Raw genomic sequence first — 17,604 nt, 5'->3', positions numbered from 1 at the left:
AGGCCATTGGGCAAGAGATGGTTATGGCCCGACCTTGGTGGTGGCACAGGGATAAAAGACAGACGATGGGATTAAGAGAGTGGTCAGGACATGGCCATGCTTCTGCGCTGACACGAGTCCAAGGGCTGGACAGACAAAAGTCACACCTGTCTAGTGCTGGAGGAGGTGTCCCATGAGGCATGAGCTGCCCGCCCTGGGAAAGTGCAGGTGAAGTAGTGGCCAGGATGCCGCTGGGGGTGCCTGCATCGGGAGGGAGGGCGACCTCCAGCTCTGACAGTCTGCGGGCAGACTTCCTGGAGTGTGGCCTAGACTTTAAATGACCAGGGCCTGTCATTTAGGAAAGCATCTATCACCAGAGGCACCCTTGGTGGGCCTGGCATATAGATGGCTCTCAGTCTGCTGTCTGAGGGTCCCGAGGCTCTCCCACATGTATTCCACACCTGGGCCCACCCACCAGGTGCACGTCCACCTGGCACGTTCACCATCCCTGTCTTTTGCTGGGTGCCCATGCCACCCACTGGTGCCAAGGTACCGTGGTGCGTGGCACTCGGGCGTGGTGTCCAGCTGGGAGCTGCAGGAACGCTCAAATCCTGCTTCCTGTGAGGTCTCCCAGTGAGATGCAGGCACAAGGACACTGACAAACATGAAATCAGTATGCCACTTGGTTCTGAGAGATTCTCAAAAAAGCCAGCACCAGGCCTGGAGCCCTTTGTCGTCATGAAGTGACAAGTCCCCATTTGAGATAAGAAGGTTGTGCTCATTGATCCTGAGCAAGGCTTTGGGTGCCCTTCCAGATGAGAAAACGTACTGCGACCAGAGCTGAATGCTGGGAGAAGTCCCCCCTTCTGCTCTGGATTTCTGGTCATTTGCTGTGTGATATTTCAATGAGTGAACAGAGAGGGACTCACCTCCAAGGGTCCCAGAGGAGGCAGGAAAGGTGTGATTGGGTGTCACTGTTGGTCCTCCCTCAGGGGAGTCACACTGTCATGACCGGCTGTCCTGAGCCCACTGTTTCTATCTGAGAAGAGTAAGAAAGATGTCTCCAATGCCCTTCAAAGTGGTCACAGAGCCTGGCCCTGTGTTGCAGGCAGACCCCTCTGGGCTGCCCCTGAGGCCAGCGGAGCTATGTCCCTGCAGAATCCTGACTTGCCTGGGCAGTTTAAGAAATGGGAAGGCAGGAAGCTGAACTAGTGGTATCTAAGGCTGCTCAGCATGGTCTTAGGCAGGAAGGAGAATAGTAAAACCCTTTGATCTTTGTCTCTTGATTTCCTGAAAGATTTATCTCATTGTGACTAAAAGAGTCAAGAGAGCTTGGGCATCTATAACTCTCGCAGGTTCTAAGATATGCTAAATGTTCTAAAATATATTAACTAGGCTGATGATCGATTCCTTAACATGGACCTCTGGTTAACTGGGCTGGAATCCAAGTCTCGGGCTCGAGGTCTAGTGGGGCCTTCCCAACGCCTGCACCCAAATGCCGAATCAAAGGGGTGAATGAGCTGCAGCCAGATATGAGGGAAACAGCGACCCCCAGAAGGCCAGCCACCCACCAAGGTGCATGACCACAGGCCCATGAGAGCAGAGACAATGTCTGTTTCACGCCACCATATCTCTTGCACCTAGCACTGTGGGAGGCACCCAGCAGGTGCTCAGTTAACACTTGTGGAAGAAGTGAACCATCTGGTCACTCAGAGGCAGGAGGCTAAGAGGAGAGTGCGTGCACATATGTGTGGTGTGTGCATGGTTGTGTGTTGTGTGCTTGTGCATGTGTGGTGCACACGGGTGTGCATGTGTGTATGACATCTACTAACAGTGACCCTGCCCACTAGTTAACCCCGTCACTGCCACTCAGAATCGGACCCATTCTGAGCAGCAGCCCCTCGGCGGGGCAGAACTGAGGACGGGCTGGAGAGAGGATGCACTTTCTCAGTTCCCTGCTCACCGGTGCCTTCCCAGGGCTGGACTCCCCACCGCCCGTGGGAGAGTTGGAGAGAAGACGCCTCTCTCCCTGGGATCGCTCCAAACAAGAGAAACACAGTGTCTTGCTGCCTGGAGTCTAGTGTCTAACAGGGTTTTGTGAACATTTCTGTCAGTCCTTAACTTATATCACCCCTGCTTACCACAGAGCTCAGACAAATCCAGCTACGGCTGGGTTCAAATCCCAGTGCTGCTACTTATTGGATGATCTTGAGCCAAGTTTCCTCTTTTGAGTAGGAAAAATATTGCTACAGACCCTGTTGTGACAATTAAATGAGTGCAAGTAATATACGGTGCTAGCCAGCCTCTCAGATGAGAGAGCCCAATGATCCCTGCCTGCTGGGATTCAGCCTCTCATACTGAACAGGACCGACCTCTTACCAATAGGATATTACAGAGCGTGATTTCTGAGGCCACGTCATAAAAGACGTGTGGCTTCCACCTTACTCTCTCTTGGATCATTTGCTCTGGGGGTAGCCAACTGCCATGCCTTAGGGATGCCCAAGCAGCCCCATGGAGAGGTTCAAGTGGCGAGGAACTGAGACCTCCTGTCAACAGTCACTACCTATTTACCAACTACATTAGGACCCCATCTTGGAAGTAGATCTTCCAGTCCAGTCAAGCCTTCAGATGACCACAGTCCTGGCTGATGTCTCAGCTGCAACCTTGGGAGAGACCTCAAACCCAAACCACTCAGCCACACTGCTCCTGAATTCCTGACTCAGAGAAACTGGGGGATAATCAATGTTTATTGTTTTAAGCTGCTAAACTTGAGGATAATTTGTTACACAGCACAGGATAATTAATACGTGTGTGTAGCACAGTAAGTGCTCAATAAATGATAGCAAGGTGCTATTATTAATCACTCCTCTTCTCTGGAATCATGCTTTGCAACTAGACTGAGCTCATTCTACCAGGTTCCTTCTTTCCCTAGACTATTCCAGCCAATGCAACAAAGGGCTGGTTCCATTAGTTTGCCAGATGTGTCTGGATCTCTCTTTGACATGAATAGGGTCCCCCACACCAGAGTCAACACACTAGTTAATCTATTTCCTGCTTTTGCAATGTCTCCAACATCGGGACTATTTTTTAAAAGATATACAGACCTCCTTGAATGTTTGTATATAAAAGTAGAGACCCCTCAGGTTAGCCTCCTTCTTGCTTTAATCGGATGTCCCCATTTTCCTCTCTGGGCTCCTCTACCCATCTGCCATCCTCAACATCACAATCATCATTCTACTTGTGAAAAACCTCACTGGTGAGCACCTGCTTGCCACCGATCTTGTTCCCTGAGCAAGTGGAGTCTGAAAGCTGTGCCTCCTACATGTTTACTCCTGAGAACATTAAGGAGCAAAGCACTTGTGACTCACTGCCCCACCCATCTTCCTCCAGACCCCTTTCCTGGGGCCTTGTCCCATCAAGCTGGAACACAGCCCCATCAGCAGCAGGTCACCTGGAAACCAAGACTGATATCTCTGGGCTCAGGACTGGCTAAGTAATTTGTGGGGCCCAACACAAAATGGGAATGCAGGACCCTCTCTTTGAAAATTATTAAGAAAATCAAGACAGTGACAGCCAGCACCAAGCTTGGGGCGCTTCTGATCACAGTTCCTGTGTGATGCCTGTGAAGCTGGCCCTGATGGTACTGAAGACCTTCCCAGCCACCCCAGGCCCTGTTTTCTTAGAATCCCCAGTGCCTCATGTTGGCTTCTCTGATCTTCATTTTCATTTCCCAGTGCCCTCTTGCATCCTTTTCTTTTCTGAAGAGCTGGCCAGGACACCCGGCTGGCATGGCCTCCCCTTGATGTCTTCAGGGTTGTTGGGTTTCCCTGAACATTTGTCTGAGAGACTCTACCTTTGCTCTGGTGTCATCTTGTTCCTCTCCTGTCATGGCTGGATGGATGTTAGGGACCTGGACCACAGCAGGGCTAGACTGCAAATCAGTACCCTCCCCTCACCTTCCACCTTTTCTCCTGTTTCTCACACTTGGAGAATCCACCTCTCCAGCCCCCGGTCTGTTGCTCCTCCCCTGTGCTGAACAAGGATCTTGAGGCATTCCAGGCCCTGACATGTCTCTAAGATTTTGAATAGTCTGGCACACACACTGTCTGCACCTCCTCACTCACAGGAAGACTACATTTCCCAGTGGCCTTTGCATTCAGGTGAGCCCATGTGATCTGCTATGGCCAATGGAATATGGGAGGAAGTGAGGTACACAACTCCTAGGCCTCACCTCTAACATCTCTGCGAGTCCATACTCCTGTCCCCCACCTGCCTTTTGTGACACAAGAGTGCCTTGAAGCCGCAAGACGGTGGAGCTACAAGATGGAAGCAGTCCCTGGCTGACTTTGCATAAGCAAGAAACACCCTTAGGCACTGTGTGATGCCCACCTCCCAGCTCAAGGGCCCAAGGGACACACCAAGGAGGTCTGTCTTTCTTCCCATTCCCCAGTTTGATGCTTGCCACTGACATCCATGTTTTTAGGAAGCTACATGCAGACTTGGGAATGACATAGACTGTGGAGATCAAGCTACGGTGGGACCATGGGCACAAATTCTGCTCTCTGGGCCTGTTTCCCCCTTGTTTTATTTTTAGTTTTTAAAATTTTTATTTATTTTTTTGTTCGTTTCTTTAACTTAGTTTCCCCATTGGAAAGATGGAGGAGGCTGATCCTTTTGGATCCCCCAGCCTCTCATGATGGGATTCTGATCCCAGGAACAACTGACAACTGCCCCTCTCACTCTCTCTGGGTACACCCAGGAGAAGACCTGACTGTGATCTTTGCATTGAGCACCCACAGGTCAGATCCTCTGAGCATGGCATTGTTTCTAGAAGGCTAAAGAGTGATAACTGCATGGAAAGGGCTTGTGAACACAAATGGGCAAGGACTGGCAGGTATGGCTTTAAAGTCGTGAAGACCTGGGTTTCAGTCCCAGCTTTGCCACAACTTGCCAGCTGGTTGACCTTGAGCAAGGTCACTTTTTCTGTATGAAGAAGAGACTTTACCCACCCAGGATTAAATGAAGTCAGCAGCAGACTTTATTTCTTTGAGACTCAAAGTTGTCATCTATAAAATGTGACTCTAACTATACCTAACCCATGGGTTTGTGGGGAGGGTCAAGTAAAATAATACAGTGTGTACAGTTTAGCAGGGAGCCTGGTCCCTAGGCATATAATAAATGTCCGACATTAAGATGACCAAGTCCCTGCCATTCAGCATGTTCGCCCCTTGCTCCTTCCTGCTCTGGGCTCCCGCATCACGAGGGTCTCACCCTAGTGCTTTGATGATTGCTATGGAGTGGGTGTAGAGGAGTCGGGGGCTTTCTGGGGGTGGACCCCTCGTGCCTAATTAAGAGCTTTAGAGATGCAGCCAGAGTCCTTTCCAGAGAGCATTCCAAGGCCTTGAATGCTCATCAAACACAGTTATAGCACAAGCCCACATCAGTCACCCCCTCCCTAACCTGCTGCAGATCCACTGGCAGAAGATCAGACGCCCCGATTGCTGAGGGTTAATTACTGACTTGGTGCCCATCTGCTTGGGGAGAATTTGCAAGAATCTTTCTTTTTTTCTCTTTCCAAAGGCATAAATGTTTGTACTGCAAGTGGCCCAGGGGGCCTGGAGATGTTTATTTTGTAGTTAACAAAGAGAAGGACCTTTTGGCTTGGGACCTGGGTATCTTGCTGGGCTTGGGGACTCTTTGGGAGGCCCCCTGCATAAGCAGGTGTCTCTGGAGATGACTCAGGGTGGGGAGTGGCGGTGGTGGGGGTGATGTCAGGCAACAAAGTGGATGGCCAGTACAGCAGCTTCAGCCAGGCCCCCTCCCACCCATGGGACTCCAGGTGACTTGCCCAGTCAGGGGAAGCCGTGCTCCTCAATGCTCCTACTCTTTTCTGGAAACACACACACCAGCATTTTGACCGTGCTTTCTTCTGAGTAGTGTGACGGTGAGAAACTTAAGCTACTCTTTGTTTTTTGTGCTTTCCAAATTTCTTATAATCAATGTGCATTTTATTTTGAAAATTGCACACATAATTCAGGAATGTAAAAGATTCAAGCCACATATAAATACATTGAATAAAATGTGAGTGTCCCCATCTCCTTCCCTTCTTCCTGCCCTGTTCCGAAGGTGACCATGGTGAGAGTTTGGCGTGGATCTTCCAGGACTCTGCTTGTGCCTTTACATACATGTACCTTATAAACCTTTTTCTTTAAAAAATTTGGCAAAAATGGTATCATGCTTATGCTTTGTTCTGTGACTTGATTTCCTCACTTAAGAAATTCTGATAGAGTATCCCACATTAATTAGAACGATGATATAGGATTTCACAGTATGGAGGTAGAAAATACTTTATCTGACCACTCCCCTGCTGATGGAATGAGTTACTTTGTAAGATAAAGACTTTCCTGTTGTTGAGGACTCGCCTTCTGGGTAGACAGCAAGTCGGAGAGCTTCTAGGTGTCTCAGTGAGAGAGAGAGTGCTGGGTTAATGTCCAGGTTTCGGGAAACGGAGGACTTTAATGGAAGGGACTGCGTGCAGGAGGCAGTGCAGGGCGGCGTTCTTCCGCGGCTTTCCGGTCTTACCACTGTGTGGCGCTGGTGAGCAAGGCCGCGCCGGGCAGGCTCCAGCGGGGAAGGAGAAGGGGCCCGGGCCCTGCCTCCCTGGGACCCGTGATGGCCGGCAGTTCCTCGGCACCTGCATGTGCCAGCTGGGCCAGAGGCCTTAGTTTGTCCACCTGGGACCTTGAGGGAAATATGAGGACATCCAATATCCCTTATCTGAAACAACAGATAAAGGAATCCACTGCAGGCAGGGAGCCAGCAGAGAAGGGTATTTTCACCCTATAGATATATCCCTGAAAAGGTGAAGGTCAATACATGCTTTTATAAAATGGGGCCACATATTGAAGGTATTGGGGAAAACTAGCTACTTAAAGGAACTGAGTCAGGAATTATTTTCTAAGGAGAGAACACTGCCCTTACTTCCTGCATTGTGTGCTTGGAGTTTGATTAATGGGGGTCTCAATTCCAAAGGCAGGGCTCATCTGAGGTCCCCTGTGCTCTTGGTGGTCCCTGTGAAGGATGGTTTGAGAACCGTGTGATTCAGCTCCAATTTGCAGAGTTGGGACAATGGACCAGTCCCTATGACATGACTCCTCCCCAGACCTCATCATCCTTAGTTTACTGATAAAAATTATTAAAATGTATGGAGGACTCACAGACCAGTGACTGAGCTAAATATTTTACCTTTATTCTTTTATTTAATCTTCACCACAACCCGATGAGAAACTACTGCCGTACCTATTTTACAAATGAGTAAATGGAGGTTAAAAGGTACAGTAATTTGACTGAGGTGTCTGGGAACTAGTGATGGCAGAGCCCACAGTTGAACCCTGGTCCCCAGATTGTCAGTCCAGAGCTCACAATCTTCGTTTCTCCGCTGAGGAGTCAATGGGTGTGATACACCCAGGGTGTGACACTGAGCCCACGTCCTTCTCCCTCCCCACATGCTGCCGCCTTCAGCCCCAGTTTCCAGTCCCTGTCACCCCAAGTAATACAGGGGTAAAGCCCGGAGTCCGTTTCTGGGGTGGAGAGTTCCAAAGCCTTGGGCCCCACTTGTAAATAAGTATGACTGACATGGAGAAGTGGCGAGGAGCACCAGAGAAGAGAGGCCGCCCTTCACAGTCAGCCTGCCAGAGCCACCAGAGTCAGCCAGGAGGACAAGGAGTTGAGAAAATTAAGCAGATTCTGCCCTCCCTTTACTGCAAGATTTGGATGGCAAATCCCAGCCAAGAAAGGTGCATGCAAAAGGGCAGGCCTTGCCCACAGGACTGGGAAGAAAGGCGTTCCTAAGAGGTGGAGGGCTCCCTGCTTGGGAAAGGGAAGTGATTTTAGCTGTTTGGCTAGGACTCCGGCTGATGGTTCCAACTCACGGGTATTAGCAAAGGGGAACAAGGAATTGCTGAGGGTGGCAAATTGGTTATAATTAAGAGAACCTGGGAGATGCAAAACAATGTGAAGATCACCAGCTGTCCTGGATCTGGGGCCTCTGTCCCCGGAGCAGTGGGAGTGGGGCGTGGAGAGCTGGGGAAAGAGCTCAGGAAACCAGCCGCCCTTCCCCTCAGTGCAGACCATTCAAGCAAAGATGGGAGGCAGGAAGGAGCCTCTCTCCCTTACACTCCAGGGCCCAGGGTGCCGCTGTGGCATTAGGGTCCTCCTGCCTGCTTCACCATCAATCACTTTCCTTCCCTTTCTCCACAACTTAAACTCACCCATTTTGTCTCTCAGGAAAGCAAACAGGCTTGGCGGTGGGCTCATGTCCTGACTCCTGTGTTTCTTGAATGAGTTAATCAACTTCTCTGGGCCTCATTCTCCTCATCTGACAAATGGGGACAAAAACAATGCCTAATCCACGTAGTTGTTGTGAGGATTTAATCAGATGGTGTGTGAAATGTGGTTAGTGTAGTGCAAGGGCTGCCATCTGTTTCTGTATGGTCCATGAGCCAAGAAAGGTTTTTACATTTTCTAATTGTTGGGGAAAAAAATCAAAAGATATTATTTCATAAAATTCAAGTTCTGGTGTCCATAAAGTTTTACTGGAACACAGTCATGCTCATTTGTTTACATATTGTCTGTGGCTAATCACACAGGGATCCCGGTGGTTCCTAGTCACCCCCCACTCTACATGGAGTTGCCCAGATGGCACCAGGGCTTGTGATGGGCTTGTTGAGGGTCCAGGTGACGGGTCCACGATTCCGGGGAATGGATCTCCTCCACCAACCAGTGCGGGCACAGTTGAGTAGTGACAGACTGCATGGCTTGCAAGGTCTAAAATTTTTAGTATTTAGCCTTTCACAGAAAAAGGCATAAGTGCCTGACAATAAGTGGTCTGTAAAATGTATTCATGGTTACTATTTTACTGTTATTATTATCCCTTTTGGTCTCTTTTTAATTTTCAAATAACTATGCTGGTGGCTTCAATGGAGAGATTCTAAACCTTAAGCCCATGGAAAGGTTTCAGGGGGTCTCCGGACTCCAGAATTTCCATGCAAAGTTTTGTGGGTTGGGGGGGGTCTTTTTTGGGGAAGAAGCTCCGTACATTCATCTGATTCTCAAATGGATTTGTGTCCTCAAATAGGAAAAGAAATGTGGGTCTGATGCCGTCCTTGTTTCAGTCAAACTGATCTGTACTTTCCCTGGGTTGTCTTGAGGCGACATCCATGAGGATGAGCTATTTGGGGGCCTGCCCCCTACCTGGGTGGGAGAGGCCTGCAGTACCACAGGATTAAGGAGACCTGACTTTGGAACAAGGGGACCTTGGCTGAGTCCTAGACCTACCTGCCCTCCATAAGCTGGACCCCTTCTCTGAGCCTCCGTTTCCTTGCTGGGTGATTGCAAAGATGAATTCAGTAACGTCTGTCGAGTGCTTGGCACAGTGTCTGGTACACGATAGGTACTGCAGAAATACTTATTATTATTATTATTGTCCTTGTCCATTCAAAAGCTCTTTCCTCAGCTCACCCAGCCCATAAAAAGCTGCCCCTTACTCGGCTATGAGGTTTGAAAACCTCTTGAGTGCTCTTCATTTTTATCTATGGTACTAGCAACTAAGGCACGTTATAAAATGAATATGTAAAGAAATAAACATATTCACACGATCAATATGCAAAGTAGCAGGGCTTCCAATTAAGTTTTTAAAATTAAGTTTCAGTGGCCTCATTTGAACAGGAACAATGGCAAATGCTCCTAAGAGTGAAATAAATGGAATCTGCAGCTTCGCTATTGCAAAAGCCTTGGATGTTTCAGATCTTTCAGCATTTCTCCCTAAGGAGTTACCCAAGCTTGGATCCACTTTCTCCCTAAAATGCTTCTCGTGGAGCCCCATTCCTCAGCCTAGCTACTCATAGCTAATAGGTTCATTCCAGATCCCAGTGACCACCTCCAGGAGGGTACAGGGTGCCCTGCAGCTGGGCTGTCCTGGAGACAGGCATCCTGGACACAGGCTGGTCCACGTCCAGCCCAGCCGAGTGCTGCCTGCCCCCAGTTGCTGGGCGTAGGCCCATTCAGCAGGGGCCTGGTGGCTCCAGACAACAGCTGGAGATCAGAATGAAGACTTCCAGCTACAAGCAAATGTTGCTGCTTCTTGAGGTTGAAATATTTATCCCAAAAGTGTCCCTTTCAACTGAACAAAAACAATCCGCCATGGGGACCCAACCCTGCCACAGAGGAACAAAAGCCTCCCAGTTCTCTGAGTCCCAGAGATTGTCTGTAGTTTCAGGCACGCACAGCCCAGCAGGGAGAGCAGATGGCCATGTGACTTCCAAGCTTGGAGACAAGGTCACCCTTGTCCAACCCTTTTCCTCTCTACAGGAAGAAGAGCCTTTGGTTGCCTCACAAAGGGTGAGGCTGATGCTGTCCTGGTGCTGGCTCCCAGATGGTGGGTTTTACAATGTCTGCGTCTCTCAGGTTTGCGAGAATACAAGGAGATGAGGTCAAGATCAGAGGTCCCCACAGTCCACTCAAGTGGGTTTGGGGGTGTCTTCCTGGCCCCATTGTCCCATAATCCAAGGGAGGTTCTTTAGGCAGGACAGTTGCACATTCTGGAGGCATTTATTTATTTTTCTGTTGCAGCCCAATTTGTCTCTAAGAAATCTACCAGCAAGGCCACCCATTTGTTTTCCACCAGCCATTTCCTGCCATTAAAAATATCTTCTTTCATGGAAGGAAAGAGCTTCTGGGAAAGAGAAGGAAAGCTCAGAAAAGATAAATACTCGAGTAAAGCTGGCCTTTAAAGGTGCTGTCATATTGCAACAGCTACAGTAGTGTTAGGACAGAAGTTAGCCAGAGAGAGGACCGTGGTAAAGCAAAGGGCACAGACTTCATGTCAAGGAAGTGCCCCTTCTGGAGAAGCATCTGGGAATAACTGCTGTGCTGCGCACTCGCGCACACACACACCCCACCTCTCTGTCCTGCGATGAATCTCTGGGGTGATACAGTCTTTGCAGTCGAACAACCAGTAAGCAGCTGTCGGTGAGGCAAACAGCAATGGGAACTTGCACAACTGTCCATGTGTGGACAATTTGTTTCAGAAGGTGACTACAATCAAATTTCTCAAATAGATAAAAGTGGTTGTCAGACTTTAGTGAGCATCCGAATCATCCTGGAAGCTTCCCAGAGATTCTGAGGTGGTAGGTCTGGGATGGGGCCCAGGAACCTACATTTGACCAAGCACACAGGGGTTCCCAGGCAAAGTGGTCTAACGCTCCACACTGAAAACACATCTGCATCTAAAGCGGTGGTAATATTCTTTTGTCAGACTGGTCCGTACCCCTTTACTGCAAGAACTCCATACCCTAGGAAAAAGAAGCTGGACCAGGGAGACTTCTGGCCAAATCATTTCCTGAGAACTTAAAATTGGGACTCAGAGAACCAGCAGTGTGTGTGTGCCTGAACCATTCGGGTCAGAAGTTCTGCTCATAGTTCCTTGACTTCCGGGAAGTCCCCCTCTGCTGTCCTACCCCCTACCCTGCCCGGTCCTTCCCAGGCTTCCCCTCATCTGCCTCAGTGTGTCCCAAGATACTGTCCTCAGCAGCTTTCTGGGATCACCCAGACACTCAGCTTGAGGATGCTGTCTGTGCCCATGTTTCCATGGACTGTGCTCCTCAGGCCAGACCCTTGCCTGCGCCTCAGGCCATCTGTTTGATGCCTACTAGACAGCTCTGCCTCGATGTCCCACAGGGGCCTCACTGAACTTAGCCCAAATGGAACTCATCGGGTTTTCTCTCACACCTGGTGCCTTTTATGTCCCTCATGTCAAAGAATAGGCCCTCCCTCCACCCAGGCACCAAGTCAGAACACCTGAGCATCATCCGACACCTCATGTTCTTAACTCCACCTCTGTTCTAGAATAAAAGGGACAGCTACCATTTACTGAAAACACACTACAGGTAATAACTCATACAACTCGATGCACCACAAAGGCAGGCACTGTAATTGCCCCATCTGACAGATGAGAAAACAGGCACACAGGGCTAGGTTACTCGTTCAAGGTCATGTCCTAAGTGGTTTGGTTGGGGTGTGAGCCCTGGCAGTCTGGCCCCAGCCTGTGCCCCTGACCTATGGGTGTGGCCGGCCTTTCTCTATCCGCAGCACTGGTTTGGGAGCTCTGTCAAGCTCTCCGCATCTCTTGGCTGGACCTGTGTATATATGAACCTCCTGACAAGTCTCCTTGCCCTTGATCTTACCCTACTCCGATCTGTTTTTCCGAATGCAAGGAGGAAATCTTTCTAAACTGGGAATCTGATGTCACTCCTCTGCTGAAGCCCTTCAAAGGCTCCCTGTTTTACCCTCACTGGCCTCACAGCTAATGAATGGAGGAATCTGAATCCCTGCAGGCTGACTCCAGGGATGTGCTCCCAAGTTTTATCCCATGCTGCCTCTCTGAGCCTCAGTTTCCTCACTGGCAAAACAGGAACAAGGATACCCATTGTAAAGGGCTGTTAGGAAATGTATGGTGCCTAACAGCAGAGTGCCTGGCACATAGAAGCGACTCATACATGCAGCTTCTACAAGTATTATTAAAAAGAAAAGAGTGGGGATGAAAGGGAGTGGAGAGGAAGAACTGGTTACTCTGAGAGGCAAAGTCCCACTAGGGACACTAATTAAGTGAGATACATTTTCTCACTTAATCTTCATAACCTTCTGAGGTATAGGTATGATTATATTTCCCAGAGGGGAAGCTGCGGCTGAGACATGGACTGACCGACTTAAGGCCAGTTCAATCCTGATCTTTCCCCGTGCGGAGCACTGCGCTCTTCCCCTGTCCCTCCCATCTCTGCGGTGAGGTGTGTTGATGTGGGATTTCTACTCTTTCAGATATTACCAGCTGAAGATCAACTGTGGGTCAAAGCTGTGACAAGACCAAAGGAAATCTGGAGACACAGGAAAAAGCAAGCAAACGGTGGGACCTGGTGCTCCAGTAAAGAATACCTTCCCTTTGTCCCACAGTCTCTGGCAGACTCCCATAAAAACGACAGCCTTGGGGCCATTACTGTTTCTACAACAATGAGAATATTTATTTTCTCCAGACAGTAAAAATAACATTTTTCTCTCCTTTGTAAAAGTTAAGTACCATTACATTCCATTTTCTTAAATAACAAAATCCTAAAAATATATATTAAATTGTATACAGTGTGTCACACTTCATCTTATATTTTAAAATACATGGTGTTTCCATTTTATTCTCAAAGTTGCATATTAGGAGCATATTTACAAGTAAAGTCTTGTCATCCAAAGATAAAATCCCTGCTGGAAGGTGAGTTTGGATGTGGGAAGGTCTTGATGCCACCTGAACCCCACGGATGGCAGCTCCCTGTGTGGGCAAGAAAGGGACTTCCCATCTGTGCTTCCAAAGACACTTCCTTGCTCAAGCAGGAGATTTACCTCTGACTTTCCTCCGCACCCCACTTCTACTGAGTTGAGAGACAGAAGCCTGTGAGATGGGCCCACCAGGGGTCTGCAGGCAGAGGGTGAAGTCCTGTCACCCCTGAGCCATCCAACCTGAGGGGAGGCAGCTGTGGCTGGAAGGTTTGAAAAACACCCCACACCAGGGCAGCTAAGTTGAGAGACCTGGCCAGGAGGTAGAACAGTGAGGAAGGTAAACAAAGACACCAGAGGAAACAATCAAAAGGCTAAAAATTCCCAAGATAGTAATAAAAGCAGACATCAAACACCAGACAGGAGATTCAAAACCCAAGAGCGTGCCAGTTGATGTGGCTATGGAGAGGGGAGCTGGCCTGGCTCTGTGGGAGACCTGGGGTGGCCTCAGCAAACAGGGGAGGCTGTCCACTTAAAAGTGCTCGTGAAGATTAAGTGCGTAGTGCCCAGGACACATGGGAGCTAGGTGATGGCCTGCATGCCCTGCTGGTGTTGGGATGGCCAAGCTGGACTGCAGGCTGGATCCTGAGCCCAGTCAGGCAAACTCCTGCCTGGGCTGACAATGGGTGTGTAGGTGAAACCGTGCCCAGGCACGCCCCATGGGTTTGGCTTGAGGGCCAGGACAGCTGTACTTGCTGGTGCTTTGATCTTTCTGGGCTTCTGGCTGATAGAGTCTTCAGCTAGAGCCCACACTTTGGAAGTTACAGCTGTCCAGTTACCTTGCTCATGCTCAGAGAAGCCTCAACCCTGTCCTGATGTGGGGCAGTTGGGAGAAGGCACTGGGGTTCATTCCCACTCATTCTCTGCTTTGCAAGTAACTGGACAGTGGGGAAGGACGCAGGGCACCATGTGCCTCCTGCCTGCCTTCTCATATGGGCCAAGGACACTGAAATGCCACTGGAGACCAGGGTGCTGGTCCACAGCCAGCCAAGGCGAAGCTACCATAGGAGGTCACAAGATCAGTTGGTGAGGGCCCTCCTTTGTGCCAGCAGTGAATGGGGTGAGGATGGCACACAGGCCTGGAGCACCCCCTGCAGCCTCCTCCCACGTTGTCACTGCAGGAGAGGCTTTGGACAGGATGCTTTCCAAGTGCCATCCACAGTGGTCCCCAAAGCCCCTCCCTGCCTCTTTCATACTCTTCTAATATGTGTCTGTCACTTATTCTCCTCCAGATCACCCTTTTCCAATCACCTCCCACCCCTATTTTCTCTCTTCTAAAGGAGTTTCTTAAAAGATACACGCATCCTCCTTCGGTGCCCTGGGAAGCACCTCACCTCTTCTGGGGTAGATTATTTCTCAGGTGCTTGCTTGGCTGTAGGGGCCCTCTGTAGGGTGTTGTTGACAGGTTCTAGCTGAGGCCATGGTCAGACTGCAACCCACTTGATGTTTATGGAGGTCTGGGTTGAAATGATTTAAAGCCTTCCTCCCCCAACACTGTCCTGAGGCAGGTTTGGACTTCTCAGGGCAGCTCACAGAGAGTAAGTTGATCCTGGAGGCTCTGGGCTGTGTCAGGGCCACGCAGGAAGAGCAGCACTTTCTGGAATCTCTAAAAAAGGGTTGCTCCTGCTGCAGGCTCAGACAATACACAGCTTGGGGCTTGGCCTCCCGTGACCTGAGATGGGAGGGTAGGGTGAGTGCATGGGCCTGTGGGATGCCCCAAAGGCCAGTGATGGGCATTAGCCCTAGGCAACCAGGCAAACCCTGCCTGGGGACAAATCCCACATTCCCTTAGTGCTGCGAATGGATCTATTCATGTACAGGCCCTTTGTGACTACACACACCTGACACTTGCGTTTGAGAGATTCCACAAACGCCATGAATAGCTGGGAGACTGCACATGTCGGCATATTCCCAGTGGTCCTCATGTGTGGCAGGCCTCTGTCTCCAGACCCAGGGGCCTGCGGACAGCTGCTCCAGGGTAATCACCCATTCCATATTAAAGCGTGAAGACAGAACTGAGAAGCTCTGTGCCCTTGGCGGGCCTCATATGGCACCTGAGGCAGCTCCCCTACCTGCTGTGGACACACTGCCTGTCTCCCTCCTCCAAATGCCCCCTGTCTACCAGCTCCAAGTATCCCTCCTGGACCTAGGTTGCCAAGTGTCACCTCTCCCTGTAGACACTTTCCAACTGGCCTCATACAACCCTGCTTCCTCCCAGGAGAGGCTAGGTGCAGATGGGTTGCCAAAACCCCAGCAAGGGCCACAGCAGGAAGTGGCATCGGAATTGGGGGAGGTAGGCAAAGTGCTCCAAGGAGGGAACCTAGGAGGCCAGAGGTGTAAGCACCAAGGCCCAAGTGCCTTTGGGAGAGCCACGCTCTGTCTGACAAAGGCCAGGCCTGGACTTCAGAGGCACAGGCCGCTCTTCTCAGCTGCTGTTGACAAAGCCCATTTCTCGATAGCGGGTACTTCTGCATTAGAGATGGCACTTACTCTCACAACCGGCAGCCACTGCAGCTGGAGCTTTCAATCTGAGGGCCTGTCCTTAGAGGATCTCCTTTTGCCAGGCCCTTCCTTCTCCTCTGCAGTTCACCTCCCTGTCTGAGGGACAGGGTGGCATGGGACCAGGGACGAGAGCTTCTCCTTCCCCTCTGAGCCATTTTCAGCCCCATTGGTCCCCATAAGAATGGGCAGAAAGGGCTGCAGAGAGTACAGCCCTAGGGATGTTTTTCATCTTTTAGAATGGGAGACAAAAGGGAGGACCGTGGGCCCGTTATCTCACATAACGCTGCCTAAAGGCTAAACCGCAATATTTATACTCCCTGTTCTGAACTGAGAGTCAGCTGAGAGAATCATGGAGAGACCAGGACCTGGCTAAGGTTCCACAGGACCATGAACTGCTGGGGGCAAGGCCAGATAAATCCAATCCAACAAGCAGTTACTGAGTGCCTATAAAATCTTCCAGTAGAGTTTGTTGTACGAATAAATGAATGGATGTTTTATATGATCACTTCTCAAGCTTGCTCTGAAGGTCACTGAGCTATGGAAAGAAGCATCTAGAAAGAAGCTCATGTGTGGAAGGTGTCAGGTTTGACATAAGTAGGGATTACTAGACCCTATTCTTAGGCCCTCCCCAGTTGGAGGAGGCCCATCCTAGTCCAGCACCCAGAGAGCAAAACTCCAGGGTCAGCATGGAGCATCAGCCCTCTTTACACTTTGGGGGTACAATGCCCAAGAGTCCGCATTTGTATAGGACCAGGCCAACCCTCAAGAAAACCTGAGAATTCTCCCTATCTGGTCCTGTTCCAAACTGTAAAGACCAGGAGAAAGTGATCTGTGTGTGGGCAAAATAAAGAAGCAGGAAAGAATCAATGTACACTAAACCTACTCAACACCCGACAGTTGTCTAGAATGCACCTGAGCCCAGTGCCAACCGTGACCATCTCTATCAGCTCAGCCCCACTGTCCTGACACTCTCTTTGCTAGATCAGAGAGAGAGATGCTGGGAGGGCCCTGGGACCCTGGGTCTCTCTCCTAAGTGCAGCTGATGAAGCAAGAAGAATCCAGGCTCCACTCACCCCTGCAGCATGGCACGCATCCCAGTCTGTAGGAGCGTGCCTCCGCAGAGGCTGGCGCAGAGGAGAGGCAGGGAAGAGTTGGTCAGAGGAGAACCACAGGAGAGGTTGACTCCCACAGCCTTGAGCTCAAAGAGGGACCTCATGTCCAAGGCACAGTGGGGTTTCTAGTCACTCACAAGAGGATTACGGTCATCTTGTTGACTCTGACCCTTGAGTTTCTTCTTAAAGATGGAAATTGAAGTAGAAGGCTTATAAAAAATGCTCCAGATTTCCCCCGAAGTCCCTGGTTGACGACAATCCCTAAGGTCCCCTGAAGCAGGAACACGATGGGATCTGTCAAACAAAAATTATTTGATTTTGCAGACTTTTTTTTTTTTTGGTGGCTGGCCAGTATGGGGATCTGAAGCTGTGGCCTTAGTGTTATAAGGCTGTGCTCTAACCAACTGAGCTAACCAGCCAGCCCCCAAATAACTTAATTTTACAAGTAGATCAGAACGAAGCACCCCAAACAACCTACCACCACATGAGATATGAGATACTACACCTATGAAACAGTGGGGCAAGGTCTCTAACAGCTGCCTTTAAAGATCTGAAGGACTATTGTGTGGATGAAATGCTGGCTGTGGGCATCAGGAGCTGGAGCAGGGGGTGGAGCAGGCCAGATTCCTTCTCAAAA

General features: G+C 49.9%; 1 protein-coding gene across 2 annotated transcripts in view; it reads right to left on the bottom strand.

Moving 5' to 3' along the window:
- Positions 1-13,030: 13,030 nt before the first annotated feature.
- The window catches only part of KREMEN1 (kringle containing transmembrane protein 1), a 65,835-nt gene continuing 61,261 nt past the window's right edge, over positions 13,031-17,604 (bottom strand). For both annotated transcript variants that reach the window (XM_063086770.1, XM_063086771.1), the window contains exon 9: positions 13,031-17,261. In XM_063086770.1, coding sequence (XP_062942840.1) covers positions 17,093-17,261 — 169 coding nt within the window. In that variant the 3' untranslated portion in view covers positions 13,031-17,092. The remainder of the gene's footprint in view (positions 17,262-17,604) is intronic.

This window comes from Cynocephalus volans, chromosome 2 (assembly GCF_027409185.1).
Source record: "Cynocephalus volans isolate mCynVol1 chromosome 2, mCynVol1.pri, whole genome shotgun sequence".
NCBI lineage: Eukaryota > Metazoa > Chordata > Mammalia > Dermoptera > Cynocephalidae > Cynocephalus > Cynocephalus volans.
The sequence above is the reverse complement of the archived record's forward strand: the minus strand, read 5'-3'. Positions and strand labels throughout refer to the sequence as shown.